We start from the raw sequence: 17,507 nt of genomic DNA on the forward strand, positions 1-17,507 counted from the left end.
ACGCCCTCCACGATAGCGATACCGCAATCCCTTGTCCCAGGGCCACACATGGCAGCGACGAAAAATGCTGCGCAGCTGCCGTTCGAACTTTTGAGGCATCGTGTACAGCTGTTCCAATATGTTCGTTAGGCTGAGAACAATCCCCAAGGTTTCGTTCCGGTCAGCAAAAAGTGTTCAAAGCACATCCCCAGCACAACACACGAAGTTACCTCGTGGCTGGGCACCTTTTTGCTCCTCTGTTGCCGCGAGGGCCAGTAGCGCAGTAACGATGATGACGATGATTACGATGATGATGGCGACAATGACGAGTGAGCGGACGACACATTGGCCACCACGCGTCGTTTTAATCACGGCGCGAGTTAGTCGAGTGGATTCGGGCCTCGGCCTGCAGCACTCGGATTACGCCATGCTTCGCTGCTTCCCTTGTCCGCCCATGCGAGCTAAGGTCTTATCATTAAGTTGTTGAATGCATAGTCTCAATGGATGTGACTTTGGTACTGTTGCAAAGGACCACTGCCGCATCGTCTGATGATGACAATGTGCACTATTATACCTCGGGTGTAGGTTTCTATTCCACATGCGCCCAAACCCACGTCTGTTTCACCCACACTCTGGAGCTGATCGATAACCTACACAAATGTGCTGTTATGTTCCGAAAGCAGATCAACCTACCACAAAAAATTCAGGCTCATCAAACGACCCAAACTATGGAATCGAATCGTCATCAGTTTTGATATTGACAGGAAAAAAAACACGAATCATCAGCGGATTCTTATCGAGAGACATTTTAGTTTCGATTGCGTCATCCAAGCTGCTACGGTCACCTCGCTTCATGTGTGTCCCAGGGCACACAGTCGAACGCTCCACTAGTCACTCACTATTGCCACGACGATGGTGTTTCGAAAACAAACAAAAAATTCAACCATTATTGTGGCCTGGGTTGACTATTATTCCAGTGGCCAGTGCTGCTCGTGTTATTTTCTGCGTGTGTCGAACTTAAACTTGACAGAATTTAAACAAAGTCCATGTCCGCTGTGATTTTTTCCAGCGGGGGTGCATACTCTAGCGAATGTATCCTCCCAAACGCGAATAGAATGTTTAACGAGCATGAAGAGGACTCTTTTCCTGCTTACAGACATGCTTCGAATTTTTCAAGATGGGAGTGGATATGCTGTAGGGCACGATCAGCTCCGGGTGTTTTTATACTCCATTGTTCCACCTACACGGTTACACCTTACAGTTTCATATTCATTTGGTTAAAGTTTCATTGTTATCATCGGTTGAATTGCGTTTGTGTTTGGCTGAGTGGCAAGCATCAGAATGATTCTTCAGCATATAACCGCTCAAGTGTAGATTTTTTTTTTCATTTTCTGTGTGAACTTCCTCAATTTACTTACAAATCCCCGCTCACAAATTCTTCCCTTGAACGAGATTCTGGTCCAGCAGCGTAAGTCCATTTGCATTCCCACATACCATCGCTGTCAAACCAAAATATAAGATTGCTAAAAATATATCAAAATATAAAAATATAATAATTCAGTGCTAACAGCAATTTTCACATGAATTACAACAAGATTATAATCTGTAGGTCATCCTTATTTGTCAATAATTTAAAATTATCTATTCGGCATGCTTTCGACCAAGTTACAGCATGTGGAAATTTCGATCTCGCATCACGCAGAGGTAGCTGCTCGTTTAAGCCTCTCAAAATTCTCATATTGTATATTCTTCGTACGATCACTACCTATAAGTTCTCGATTGGGTTTAGAACTGATAAATAAACTGAGTAACCCAGAATATGAAGCCCAAGTTCAATAAATCATGAAAAGTTATTCCGACTTTTATAAACTGATGCGTTATCTTGTTGAAATACCCTATCATCTCGGTGCCGGGTTGCCACATTTAATCCTGTAAAATTTTCTGAAAATAATCTCTATATTTTTCTATTATAAAAATCTTATCGAAAATTAAGGGAAAAAAATTAAATAAAGGTTTATTTTCATTTTGAATTTATTTTTCTTATTCATGGGTTGTTAAAGTCGTGTCAATACAACAAAATAAATCATAAAAAGGTTTTCTCATAATACTTTGAATTGTATGATGTTTATACATGGTTTTGTTGAACTTTGCCTTCAAATTTCGCGTCAATTTATCCTTGAAGCTCCTCCTTGAGCCGATACATAGTTCTTCGTTTCCAAAATAGAGTTTATAATTGTGGGTGCTAACCGATTTCCGGACTGACATTGTAGAGCGAAAACCTTCGCTCAACACGCACTTATGAATTTTATCAAAAAGTGTCTTACAAACGACTTAGCAAAGGATACAAAAAAATTTCATCTTGCCTTTTGACATCCAACAGCTGGGTCCAAGTTATATTTGAGTCACTCAATTTTTGTCCCTTAAGATTCGTCTTGAGTACTCTGAATTCGTTATCCAAGCCTTGTCTATTACCTGCTTTCACGAATTGAGGAAATTGGCGCATCAAATCATTAAGCTTTGGTAGCTTGACGGAATTCTAAGGTTTTATCAAGGTTTCGATAACCGGATCGCTGAAATCAAATGGCTTTGAAATCTGTTTCACGAGTTCAATATAGGAGTCATGACAAATCGATTTGAAAGATAGCTTCCTAGCTGCATCCAATCCTTTTTTCAGCTTTTTCTACAAATGATCCCAAGTTCCCAAAATTGAGAACTTTCTGATTGAAAAGTGCAATTGACGTTATTGATAAGCGGTAGAACAAAGTTCGGGAACAGCACAATCGGTTTAGTCATAGGATCGTTTAAACGCGTAAACATACGATTGGCGGAAAAAGAATAGTTTAAGCTTTTCATATCGCTCAGGGTTTCGCTCAGTAACTGCCTCTAATGAAAGCCATCTCGTTACGTTGCGTTCATCATTTTAATAAATCAAAATAAAAAAGACGGGTGGGTAATGTCGGGGACATAACCGGAGTGACGTAGGACTATACAAAGGGGACAGCTTTTGTTAAATATATATTTTAAATATATTGTTTTATTTTCTTCTCCTACGTGAATACCTACCTATCTACCTGAAAAATGGATTAGTTTACTGTTTACTCTTTATGAATATGTTGATGGTTCTGAAAAGAACCTTTGGTGTTGTGTTTTTGTTATCACTCGATATTCCCATCTTGTTCGGTTAAACCTTCCTGTTTAGCTATTGCGTTTGCCACTCGGCACAGCTTTCACAGTTGGAAAATTTCTTCCCATCCAGCTTGTGACATGTTGTTCAGTAAATTACATTTAATGCGACGTGCCGGAGAATCACTTTGCCACTCACTGAAACTAATTGTTGCCTTGATGAGCACCGAACCGAAGCTGCTCTGTTCTTGATACGGGTTTTCTGATTGTCGTGAGCAGCTTTGCAAGCCAACTCGAGCACTCCGACGGCCGAAACTCTATAATCGCTGTTAGGTATACTGGTGCTCCGGCACCAATCCGTTCGGCCTAGTTACCCTTGCGGAGCAATCAGCGAATGCGACCAACAGGGAACTGGAGACCTGCATGGTTCGGGTGAGACTTTGCCTTTTCCTTAACTTGTCCTCCTTTGTTACGTCCATGATGCCGATGCCGTACAACCACACGGGTTTACGGTTTGAAAGAAAATAAGATATTTTTTTGGGGTCCGCGTGTTTTATACTCTAGCGGTACACACTCACAGGATAGAGACAAATCGGCAGACTCAGCCAGAGGGGCGAGTCCAACGAGACGAACGAATGAGCGGTAAAAAGCAGCGATGGCAAAAAAATACATTCATTACGATTTGTTCGCTCGTTGGATTCACATGCAGGCTAAAAAGGGTCCTTTTCAGGATCACAAAATTATCTTCAATCTAAAGTTATCTTGTTCGGCTAAACCTTTCTGTTTAGCGATTGCATTTGCCACTCGCCACAGCTTTCACAGTTGAAAAATTTCTTCCCATCCAGCTTGTGACATATTTTACAGTAAATTACATTCAATGGCACGTCGCATTACCACCACTCAGTATCGGATTGGAGGTAATTTTAACCTGTAATTGAACATTTGCGATGACAGTGGTACAGTGTCGACTTTCAATGTGGGGTCATACTTTGGACCCCGAACTCTATGTTTACAAAAATGTCCAACTAAATATGTCGCATTACAGGTTCGTCCAATTAGCTAAATGTCGAGATAAGTGTAAATTACTGTACTTTCAATCTAAAAGCAATTTAAGAATTGGTGAAAATCAATAAGCTCAGAACAACTGCCAAATTCACATACTCATCATATCCTGGCAAACAAATTATGAAAAAATCAATTTGTGTTTTATCATTATTTTGGATATTGTTTTAGAAAGCATTGAACTGTATTTCCTAAACTCTTTTTTGGAAGGTTTAATGGCCCTGAAAAGCGCCTTGTTTTATGGAATGGTTCCAATTTAGAAAACTAAGTACTCGTGGTTTTGAAAAAAACCATTTCGAACGCCCTCAATGCCACCTTGTTCTGGATTTGCCACCAAAGCAGTTTGTATAAAGAACAAACTTTTTACTTCTGCTACCTGATGCCGTTTTGCGATTGCGTTTGGCGAGTGGCAACTGCCTGTTGTTGTCTTGATGTGTTCTGTTCTGAAAGCGGTTTTTATTATCGTCGCGAGCAGCTTTACCAGCCAACTCGATCACTTCGGCGGCCGAAACTATATAACGCCGGCTAGGTGGACTGGTGCACTGGTACTAACGCGCTCGGCCTAGCTACCCTTGCTGAGCAATTGGCGGATACACCTACGAGGAACTGCACACCTGCACGGTTCGAGTGAGACTTTGCCTTTCCCTTAACTTGTCCTCCTTTGTTACGTCCACGATGCCGATGCCGTACAACCACACGGGTTTACGGTTTGAAAGAAAATAATATATTTTTTTGAGGTCCGCGTGTTTTATACTCTAGCGGTACACACTCACAGGATAGAGACAAATCGGCAGACTCAGCCAGAGGGGCGAGTCCAACGAGACGAACGAACAAGCGTTAAAAGGGAGCGATGGCAAAAACATACATTCATTACGATTTGTTCGCTCGTTGGATTCACATGCAGGCTAAAAAAAGGACCCTTTTTAGCCTGCATGTGAATCCAACGAGCGAACAAATCGTAATGAATGTATGTTTTTGCCATCGCTCCCTTTTAACGCTTGTTCGTTCGTCTCGTTGGACTCGCCCCTCTGGCTGAGTCTGCCGATTTGTCTCTATCCTGTCAGGATCACAAAATTATCTTCAATCTAAAGAGTTTATTGTTTTGTTATCACTCGATATCCCCATTTTGTTCGGCTAAACCTTCCTGTTTAGCGATTTGTTGCCACTCGCCACAGCTTTCACAGTTGGAAAATTTCTTCCCATCCAGCTTTGTGACATGTTGTACAGTAAATTACATTCAATGCGACGTGCCGAAGCGCCACTCAGTGTCGCATTGGAGGCGATTTTAACCTGTAATTGAACATTTGCGATGACAGTGGTACAGTGTCAACTTTCAATGTGGGGTCATAATTTGGACCCCGAACTCTATGTTTACAAAAATGTCCAACTAAATATGTCGCATTACATGTCCGTCCAATTAGCTAAATGTCGAACTAATTGTAGATTACTGTACTTTCAATCTGGAAACAATTTAAGAATTGGTGAAAATTGAATAATCAGGAAAGTTCCCAACTATCAATAAGCTCAGAACAACTGCCAAATTCACATACTCATCAAATCCTGGCAAACAAATTATGAAAACATCAATTTGGGTTTTATTATTATTTTGGATAATGTTTTAGAAAGCATTGAACTTTATTTCCTAAACTCTTTTTTGGAAGGTTTAATGGCCCTGAAAAGCGCCTTGTTTTATGGAATGGTTCCAATTTAGAAAACTTAGTACTCGTGGTTTTGAAAAAAACCATTTCGAACGCCCTCGATGCCGCCTTGTTCTGGATTTGCCTCCAAAGCAGTTTGTATAAAGAACAAACTTTTTTCTTCTGCTACCTGATGCCGTTTTGCGATTGCGTTTGCCACTCGCCACTCGCTGCAACTGCCTGTTGTCTTGATGTCCACCGAACCGAATGTGTTCTGTTCCGAATGCGGGTTTTCTTATCGTCGCGAGCAGCTTTGCCAACTAACTCGATCACTTCGGCGGCCGAAACTATATAACGCCGGCTAGGTGGACTGGTGCACTGGTACTAACGCGCTCGGCCTAGCTAACCTTGCGGGGAACTCCAGATCAACACGGTTCGAGCGGGATTTTGCCTTTCCCTTCACTTTTCCTCCTTTACCATGTCCAGACATGGCTGCTTGGGTTGGTTTGTTGATGTGTTGTGATGCGAACCGATGTGGTGTACGGTTTGAATGAGAATGATCGTTACGGCAGCGGAGCGGGGATTTTAAAGCTGACTGGCTGGCTCGAGAATTACGCATGTGTGAGACTGCGACCAATGGTTCGTTCATTTTTTTCTTTTTCCTTTCCAATCGTGCTTCATTCTATTTCGCTGCTGCTCTGGTTGCCCGTTTTGGTCGGTACGATTTGAGGAGCACAAAATGGACCAATCAAAAATGGGCACATAGTGCATTCTGACAATGCTTGATATTTCACAATTATTCAATTTTTTATCTCAAGAAAAATGAAATGTTATTCGTTATGATAGATGCGTAGATATATTTCCTATCAATTGATGCAAAAACCTTTGCGATCTATTGAGAAATGCTCGAGTTATAAGCGTTCCAAATCTTGCATTTTTTCCTACTTGTTCAGTCCCTAGATTTCCATTTCCCCCCTATATCTTCCGGTTAGACGTAGTCCTACGTCAAAAATCTAAATTCAGTATCTTTGCTGAAAATCTGTAATTCTGTATATACAGATTCTGTATCCGAAATTTAGCGAAAAATCTGTAAAATATAGAATATTCTGTATATGTGACAATTCTGTCTCGGTGGTTTCGGTGCAAAACCGCAGTAAATGATTTTGGAGTACTTCCTTGAAATCCTAAAAATAATCTCCACGATATATCTTTTAAGATACAGTCAAACCGTTTTTTATCCTTTTCTTGTTCGAATCACTTCCTCGTTCAATTTGATCACACAAGTATCGAGGCGGTATTTCATTGAAAAATTTGAACGTGTAAATTTGAACCATTGTAATAAATGTAATGAGTAGAACAGAATAATAAAATCGTAATAATAAATCATGTATAATTAGACCTATGCCCTGAACAAGATGAATGAAAAGAAGTCTGTTCGAGGTGTGATGAGTGATTTATATATAATGAAATAATGAAAGATTTCGAACGCTTATAACTCGACAATTTATTGATAGACCGCAAAGTTCATCAGTAAAATTTCCAATCAGTTTGCATCAATTGATTGGAAATATTTTTGCGCATCTATCAGAATGAAGAAAAATTAATTTTATTGAGATAAACAATTGGATGATTGTAAATTACCAAGCGCTATCTAAACGCGCCAAATCTCTCGTTCTGATTGGCCCAATTTGTGTTCCTCAAATTGAACCGACCAAAAAGAGCGACTAGAGTAGCAGTGAAATACAATTAAAAATCGTCAATATAACTGAGAAAAAAAAATGTAGCTATCCTCCGTACATATCATTCTATCCAAGGAAAATTAGAAAAATAAGAAAACGAAGCCAACCTCGCTCCAGCTAATGAGCAGACAACGGTTTTTTCTAATGCTGGTATGACATACAACAGGTTTCCTTGCTACGATGGGAGTATCGCATACAGTTTTGTTCAGTCCAGCAAAGTGTTTCATAATTCCACCGTTTACAATCAGAAGGAGTCTATTTATAAGTTGTTCTTTTTAGAACTATTGAGTGTGCAACACAATTCGTTCTACTTTTTCCCACCATTCTGACAATTCATGGATTCTGTCGCGAAAGAAAGTTAATCTTTTGAAGTCAGGAATAAATTCAGCCTAATTTTGATACCCTGTTCTGAAATAAAGCATATTCCACTCAAAGTATTCTGCATCGATCGAACCAAATGTAGTCGGCAGGGGCAAGGTCAGGGCTCTAAGATGGGTGGAGCAGAATTTCCAGCTATTTCCCATATAATTTTCAATGCGAACAGAAAAACGAGGCCGAGCGTTGTCATGATGGAATATTATCGACTCGTGTCTGGCGTTAAAGAATCAATTGTTGCCAGTGGTAATCTTCAATAATCGTTTGCCCAGGTTCTAGCAGCTCATAGTGAATCACACCCTTTTGATCTCACCAAATACAGAACATTTGTTCTTGGTTAACCGGGCTATACATACGATCTTTTGGATTGTCGTAGCGCACCAATTTTTTGTCTCGGGTAAAGGTTTGATGCAAAAAAAACTTCCTTATGTGCCATGCAAGCACCACTTCGGACATCTAAATCATCGTTCGACATCACTCGCTCTCAGTTCGTATGAAACATAATTTTCTTGATTTCGGATGTATTCTGCGGCTATGAGTCATTTAGAGATAGCTTGTCGAGTTACTATCAACCTTTCTGCAAGCTCCGTTTGCGTTTGACACGAATCTCGATCGAGTAATGTCTATAATTCTTCTTGAAACTTTTCCGGTTGACCCGGACGTGTTTTGTCTTTAACACTAAAATCACCACTTTTAAATCGTCGAAACCATTCCCGATAAAATCTACCCGATGGTATAGAGTCACCATAAAAATCCACAGGCATTTGATGCGCTTCAGCTGCATTTTTCTTTCAATGCACAATGGTCCAGGAGGTGCATTCAAGCGGCCAGGCAAAGTTGTTACATATTCATGTTATTTACAACATTTTCGCGTTGCAATAAAAAGGTGATCAAAATATTCGACGAAATTAAAAAGACGGGTGGGTAATGTCGGGGACATAACCGGAGTGACGTAGGACTATACAAAGGGGACAGCTTTTGTTAAATATATATTTTAAATATATTGTTTTATTTTCTTCTCCTACGTGAATACCTACCTATCTACCTGAAAAATGGATTAGTTTACTTTTTACTCTTTATGAATATGTTGATGGTTCTTAAAAGAACCTTTGGTGTTGTTTTTGTTATCACTCGATATTCCCATCTTGTTCGGTTAAACCTTCCTGTTTAGCTATTGCGTTTGCCACTCGCCACAGCTTTCACAGTTGGAAAATTTCTTCCCATCCAGCTTGTGACATGTTGTTTAGTAAATTACATTTAATGCGACGTGCCGGAGAAACACTTTGCCACTCACTGAAACTAATTGTTGCCTTGATGAGCGCCGAGCCGAAGCTGCTCTGTTCTTGAAGCGGGTTTTCTGATTGTCGTGAGCAGCTTTGCAAGCTAACTCGAGCACTCCGACAGCCGAAACTCTATAATCGCTGTTAGGTATACTGGTGCTCCGGCACCAATCCGTTCGGCCTAGTTACCCTTGCGGAGCAATCAGTGAATGCGACCAACAGGGAACTGGAGACCTGCACGGTTCGAGTGAGACTTTGCCTTTCCCTTAACTTGTCCTCCTTTGTTACGTCCACGATGCCGATGCCGTACAACCACACGGGTATATGGTTTGAAAGAAAATAAGATATTTTGTTGGGGTCCGCGTGTTTTATACTCTAGCGGTACACACTCACAGGATAGAGACAAATCGGCAGACTCAGCCAGAGGGGCGAGTCCAACGAGACGAACGAATGAGCGTTAAAAGGGAGCGATGGCAAAAAAATACATTCATTACGATTTGTTCGCTCGTTGGATTCACATGCAGGCTAAAAAGGGTCCTTTTCCGGATCACAAAATTATCTTCAATCTAAAGAGTTTATTGTTTTGTTATTACTCGATATCCCCATCTTGTTCGGCTAAACCTTTCTGTTTAGCGATTGCATTTGCCACTCGCCACAGCTTTCACAGTTGGAAAATTTCTTCCCATCCAGCTTGTGACATATTTTACAGTAAATTACATTCAATGGCACGTCGCATTACCACCACTCAGTATCGGATTGGAGGTAATTTTAACCTGTAATTGATCATATGCGATGACAGTGATACAGTGTCGACTTTCAACGTGGGGTCATAATATGGACCCCGAACTCTATGTTTACAAAAATGTCCAACTAAATATGTCGCATTACAGGTCCGTCCAATTAGCTAAATGTCGAGATAAGTCAAAATTACTGTACTTTCAATCTAGAAACAATTTAAGAATTGGTGAAAATCAATAAGCTCAGAACAACTGCCAAATTTACATACTCATCAGATCCTGGCAAACAAATTATGAAAAAATCAATTTGTGTTTTATTATTATTTTGGATAATGTTTTAGAAAGCATTGAACTGTATTTCCTAAACTCTTTTTTGGAAGGTTTATTGGCCCTGAAAAGCGCCTTGTTTTATGGAATGGTTCCAATTTAGAAAACTTAGTACTCGTGGTTTTAAGAAAAACCATTTCGAACGCCCTCGATGCCGCCTTGTTCTGGTTTTGCCCCCAAAGCAGATTGTATAAAGAACAAACTTTTTTCTTCCGCTACCTGCTGTCGTTTTGCGATTGCGTTTGCCACTCGCTGCAACTGCCTGTTGTTGTCTTGATGTCCACCGAACCGAATGTGGTCTGTTCTGAATGCGAGTTTTCTTATCGTCGCGAGCAGCTTTTCCACTTCGGCGGCCGAAACTATATAACGCCGGCTAGGTGGACTGATGCACTGATACTAACGCGCTCGGCCTAGCTACCCTTGCGGGGAACTCCAGATCAACACGGTTCGAGCGGGATTTTGCCTTTCCCTTCACTTTTCCTCCTTTACCATGACCAGACATGGCTGCTTGGGTTGGTTTGTTGATGTGTTGTGATGCGAACCGATGTGGTGTACGGTTCGAATGAGAATGATCGTTACGGCAGCGGTGCGGGGATTTTTAAGCTGACTGGCTGGCTCGAGAATTACGCATGTGTGAGACTGCGACCAATGTTTCTTTCTTTTTTTCCTTTTTCCTTTCCAATCGTGCTTCATTCTATTTCGCTGCTGCTCTGGTTGCCCGTTTTGGTCGGTACGATTTGAGTAGCACAAAATGGACCAATCAAAAATGGGCACATAGTGCATTTTGACAATGCTTGATATTTCACAATTATTGAATTATTTATCTCAAGAAAAATGAAATGTTATTCGTTATGATAGATGCGTAGATATATTTCCTATCAATTGATGCAAAAACCTTTGCGATCTATTGAGAAATGCTCTAGTTATAAGCGTTTCAAATCTTGCATTTTTTCCTACTTGTTCAGTGCCTAGATTTCCATTTCACCCCCTATATCTTCCGGTTAGACGTAGTCCTACGTCAAAAATTAACTTTCTTATCTCTATAGATAGAGGTAAGCATAGCTCGACAATGTTTTAGCCCCAGTTAGTCAGAAACTTTTTTTTTGTCTGTGGAAATAAAAGTACGCCCTCTTCATTTGTTTTTTGTTCTTTCTGGGAGAAACATAGAAGTAGTTTATAAGCGTCATTTGAAAGACCATATTTGACTCTACATTATGTGAGATTTTCAAATCTATGTTATTTTTTGTATTTGAGTAAACTAAAATTGAAATCATGCGTTTTTGGGTGGAAAACCATCAATATCTTTGAGTAAGATTAAGATATTGACAAGTTCTGCATCACAAATATTTGTCTTGATGAACTCTGAAAAGCGTTCGAAAACAATTTTGAGTATAGGATTTGAAATATATGGTGCAAATGGTGCTTATTTGCAAAGGAACTCGACATTTTCAACGCAGTGAAAATTGAACTTGCTGTGCAAAACACGAAGACTTGTAAACAATATATGGTTGACAAATGTCGACAGTGATGGCATATTGTTCGGTTGGACACCGAATCGATTTTCATGTCGTGTGGTGGAGAGCGTTTCTGTATTTATGCATCCCACGTACACATTTATGTTGTTTTCATGCGTTACTAATGATAGGTTGAGTTGGTAAAGATTCATGATTCATCAGTCATCATCCAGCTAGCGACCGGACGGCAGCGGCGACATGACGAAAAGATAGTGCTTATCGTTAGGTGAAGAGTGGTTGTGTATCATAGAAGCACGTAAGGATTTTCGATTTTATGTATTGTTAATGGTGGTGCTGGTACAAATATAGTATCGCCTGTGGCGGCAGTGTGTGTGTCTAGAAGAAGAGATGCATTTTCGTGTATACGGACGCAATTTTCGACAAATTTTATTGCGTATTGTTCTCGCAAGAACAATAATGAATCATGAATCAACCATCTTCAGTTCCTTCAAAAACCCGGGCCTGATCACGAACGCCACTTCAAATGAAATGAAGTGTATATAACCTTTTTGTTTTCACACTTATATAACCTTTTTGTGTACAAATCATTTTGTTTTCACACTGAAATGACGTCAAGTGGCCCCATGTCTTTTACAGGCTAGACAAAACTTTCGGAATATTCGAAATAATAAAAAGCAAATTGATTTTTAGTTTCTTTTTGTCAGGGGGGATCCTTTCTTTCGCTTGTGTTTTAGGAGTGTTTTGTTTTGATTGATGACTTTTTCCGATCGATCATTCAATTTTTGAATTCGTACATTGTTTCCGGGTTCCGGGAAGTGGTTGTCACTCTAGACAGCGAGCAAGTAACATATACATGTTAATGCCGAGGATCATAGTTAATTTGAAAATTTTGTTGCTCTGTTGCTTTGAGAATGATTGCGCTGCTCATCGCAAATATTTAGTTTGCTTACGCTACATTTGCACTGCAATAAAAATATGAACAACATGATGAAATATGTCGAAACGCTCATAACTCGATCATTTCTCAATAGGTTCATAGATTGTTGCATCTATCGATTGAAAATATTTCTGCGCACCTATTACATTAGAGAACATTATATACTTTTTGAAATGTACTATTGAAAAGTTGTAAAATAGGAAAGATGATTTTTTCAGATTCCGCACATTTTCCGCGCTGTTTGCTCATCTTGTTGTATAAGCCAATAAGACGGATGACCACCGCTGTTTACAGCGTTGCGTTATAGCTGTTACTCAAGATACTTTAGAGAAAGGTTGGGACGTTTTTAGAGAGTGACAGTTATTTTCAGTTTCTACCGGGAAGATCGAAGTAAACGTGCCAATATCGTTGTTCCACGTGGATTTTTATTTCTCGGCAAGTGTGACTTAGGGATCCCCGATAATCGTTCGATTAATCGAATACTTTCTACAGAAATCGACTATTAATCGAACAAATACGGTACAACCAATAATCGAAGCGAATGAATAATTTACGTCGATTAATCGATCCAAACCCAGAGCAAAAAACCCGTACGGCCGCTGCAGTTTTATCCTGAAAACAATCATTATCTTTGACGCTCTCCTAAACTCCTAAAAGAAGCTCAATGCCGTCGATGCGAGATGAGATTCGTTTACGAGTTTAGGGGAGCGTAAAAGACAATAATTGATTTCCAGGCGGAATGAACACTTTTTTGATTCCAGATGGCTCTCTAACAAATGAGAAATAATAGTCTAACTAATTATTTCTCTCAGCGTGACGTTTAATCGATTATTTGGATCGATTAATCGTATCGAATAACAAACTGCTGAAAAGTATTCGATTAGTGGATGAACGATTAGTTTCAAAAATCAAACAAGTGGAGTGAGCTAAAGGAAACTCAAGTCGTCTTATTCAACAATTCCTGTGACATTTCACTTACTACACTGCGTTTCATAACTATAGAACCACTCATATTTTTGAGTATTCAGAGATATGGAAGAAGTCGGTCGAATTGTAGTATATAGATACACGCTACAACATGGCGCAGCTTTATAGTAACTACCCCGAATGTGTTATTTGAACTGAGTTTGAACTAAAGATGACTTACGAATTTGAAACTTATCGTAATTCATGTTAAATTGGCGATAATTTTGTAAAGGAGTGAGAGTTTTTCCATCTGGTTCTATAGTTATGAAACACTGGAATTTTTGGTTTTTTGAATGTTTCGCGCCTGAACACATAAATAAAGTTGAAATGGCCAGTCTTATAAATGAAGATAGCCATTGTATTCTACACTATATATTTCAATTCAACCGACTTCTTACATATCTCTGGAAAAAAAAGTGGTTGTATAGTTGTAAAACGCAGTGAATAGAGTAGCGCACTGAATGAGAAATTATAAATTTATATTTGTTCTCGAAATTAACACGAAAAATAACGATGAGTTCAGTGTATCAGTACCGTGAAGCTCCCTTATACCAGCCAGTGCATAATTCCACCCACTTGACATAAAATGCTGTTTTTTACAGTAGCTATCTTATTTCTTCTGATAAATTATTTTTGTGTATACTTGCAAAACTATAATTATTTGAAATATTGGCCCCAACCACCCAAAACATTTCATTTGCTATATTGCGATGAGTAAACAAACGCCGGTCAGATACACATGCAATAGGATAGGTCGAGAATAACAGACGATGTGGAAAGGGCAAGAGTCGTATTTCCGGCCAAATTGCACGGCATTCCGTTTTCAACACTGCACGAGAAGGTCTTGGGAAAGTATTACAGACCACTGAAGTCACAGAAGTACGAATAGTTGAATGGCTGTTAGCCAAAGCAAAAGCTGGATTCCCCGTGAACACAAAGAAATTACTGCTCATCCCAATTCATTTAAAAATGGAATACTGACCCGTACTCTCTTTCAAAATTGACATAAGTCACATGTCTCTTATGAAACGACATGCTATGCACGAAAAAAACATAGTCCTGGATTGTCTTCCACAAAATTCCACTAAAATCATTTAGTTGCTGGACGTCAGGAACAAAAGGGGCAGAATATTTTCCATCATTCTAGATGGTTTGAATAGAGCAGCGCTTCCATTCGTATGTTTCTCAGTAGTGGAACTAATACCAAGGAAGTAGCACATTCAAGAACATTTTATACGCGTAAGCAATAAATTTTAGAGTATACAAACGTTAAATATTGCCTTAGCTGAGCGGTATATGGGTACTTCACGGTATATCCAATAAAAAAACAATAGTGGCGATTTTTTTTAAATCAAATCATCTGAACGAAAGACAAAAACATACAACTGTTCTCTTGTCACACCATGTTTCACACAAATCCGTCTCAAAATGATGTTTCTCCAATTTCTATTTTGTTTTTTTCTTCACATTTTCCATTCCAGCCACCCCGGACGTGGGTTACTACCGCCGCAGGACGGATCCAGAAGATATGGACGAAGACGAGGAAGATGCTTCCGAGATGGCGCTGTACATGAACGGCGGCGGGGTCAGCGGCGATGCATCGAACGGTGGTCTGTATACACCCCACCCGAATCAGTACACACGGCACCACCAGCAACAAACACTAACCAGCGCCCACATTGAGTTCCTAAAATCGATGACGGGTTTCCGCAAGAAGTGGACACCGTTCGAGTTGCGTACGTGTATGGACATTCGTCGAATTATCGGCAGCAAGGAGTACGATTCATTGCGGAAGAACGACGGAATGCCGCTGCCGAGCGCGAAAACATTGCGAAAGTACAAACACACGGTCCACCTGGACGGGGTGGACGTGATGAGTCGTAAGAGAAGTCACAGGGAAATGGTGGAAGGTATAGTCACCGTCGGGAATGGCACGGGAGTTAACGGTATGTCGGTGTACGGTGATGATGGAGATGATATACTGAATGCCGAAGAGCCTGAAGGATTTTTCGATATAAACGGTCTAACCGAGGATCAGATAGACTTTCTCCAGTCTCTGTCAAGCAATACAAAAGGTTTCTCCGATTACGAGCTGCAGAAAACATTGGAACTCAAAAACGAACTTGGAGGGAAGAACTATGAAATATTGCGAAAGCAGGAATGCCTGCACATTCCAACGTTGGTGATGTTGAAAAAGTACGAGCATGATAATGGTTTAGAAGATCTCGCCTCGATGGTTATTGCGGAAGACTTGGATGATGAAGACGACCAAGATGCGGAACAGGAGCGAGAACAGGACGTGAAACAGGAACCCGAATACGAATGCGAAGCTCAACTTCCGGATCACTTTGGGTTGGACATGAATGGGATGGGCGATGACTCGCACATGGGAATTTTCGAGCACCATTCCATATTTGACAGAGACGATGCACCCACCTTCGACATGAGCAAACTGTCCCAGCAGCACATGGAATTCCTTAACACATTGCCGGAAAATCCGAAGCGGTGGACGCCACATATGATTAATTCGGCGTTGGACATCAAAAATGAAATTGGCACCCGCGACTACGAGCTTCTACGGAGACAGGGCATTCCATTGCCAGCAGCGCGAACCCTGCGGAGGCATAAAGATATTAAAAGCCGAGTGGCGGAAATAGAAGTCGCCTAGGAAGCGGGCGATCCAATTAGGCTAGATTGAACGCGTTGTTTTCTAATGAATTTAAGAAATAGAGGTACCTGTATTATAGCTTAGATGTGCGGATATGTTTCAATTTGATGAAATCGTGAAAACTGTGTGTTATATATATATATATATATATATATATATATATATATATATATATACATATATATATATATATATATATATATATATATATATATATATATATATATATATATATATATATATATATATATATATATATATATATATACATATATATATATATATATATATATACATATATATATATATATATATTGAATGAAAACGGCGCCAAAAATTCAGGAAATTGTGTCGTGTGAGTTGAATTATTCCTCTTGTATAAATCGTGTTTTCGATTCGAACAGTCATATTGAATAGCATTAGGGAGGAATCGTTTCCTCCGAGGGATTACCAGTAAATGTGTAAATTTTATACCTATCATTTAGTTTGCTTTGAGTTTGTATTAGTTATCGGGATGGATGAGACACAAAGAATAAACACGAAGTTTTATCCAAATCTTCATCAACCACCATTTCGTCAGTAGTTGGAAAGAAAGAGCCTCAGAATAGTAACTAGTAATAATCTAATCTAATCATATCTGAAGTGGGCATTCGAACTGTAGAAGCTTTTGGCGAATCACCAAATTTGTATAAGGCATCGCATAACTTTGGTGGAACACTATGCTATATCTATACACCAATCTAAACCTTTCAGTGAGAATCATTCAATTTATGTTGTATTATTTTTGATATACTTTTCGTTAAGGGGGTATTCTAGTGTAGAGACACGAATTTCGGACGTTTTTTCGAACTCCGTAAAAATAAAACAAAGAATATTTTTACTATCCATTATATCATTATTCGTTTATCTATCTTTCAACAATAAAACAAAAATAGGACGGAAAAAAAATATTCATAATTAGAATAGTTACATGCTGGTGAAGTGAGGGTGTTCAAAAAAAAGTTGTGCCATGGCGTACACGATTCCAGTCCTTCTGGTTATCTGAAACAAAAAAATCGAACAGATTCTGAATCAGTAAAGATGTCGCTATGGCATGAACCTCGGACAAGTCAAAAACATGGGTTTTAACAAAATGGCGGCCGTTTGAAAACAAAAATGCTGTTTAAAACGTTTTTTTTTTGCGTTTACCGATTTTTTAAAAA

General features: G+C 39.5%; 1 protein-coding gene across 2 annotated transcripts in view; it reads left to right on the forward strand.

The window, feature by feature from the left end:
- Positions 1 to 16,451, forward strand: part of LOC129777502 (uncharacterized) — a 49,095-nt gene extending 32,644 nt beyond the window's left edge. For both annotated transcript variants that reach the window (XM_055783794.1, XM_055783795.1), the window contains exon 3: positions 15,119 to 16,451. In XM_055783794.1, the coding sequence (XP_055639769.1) occupies positions 15,119 to 16,305 (1,187 nt within the window). In that variant the 3' untranslated portion in view covers positions 16,306 to 16,451. The remainder of the gene's footprint in view (positions 1 to 15,118) is intronic.
- Positions 16,452 to 17,507: the final 1,056 nt, after the last annotated feature.

Source organism: Toxorhynchites rutilus, chromosome 3 (assembly GCF_029784135.1).
Source record: "Toxorhynchites rutilus septentrionalis strain SRP chromosome 3, ASM2978413v1, whole genome shotgun sequence".
NCBI lineage: Eukaryota > Metazoa > Arthropoda > Insecta > Diptera > Culicidae > Toxorhynchites > Toxorhynchites rutilus.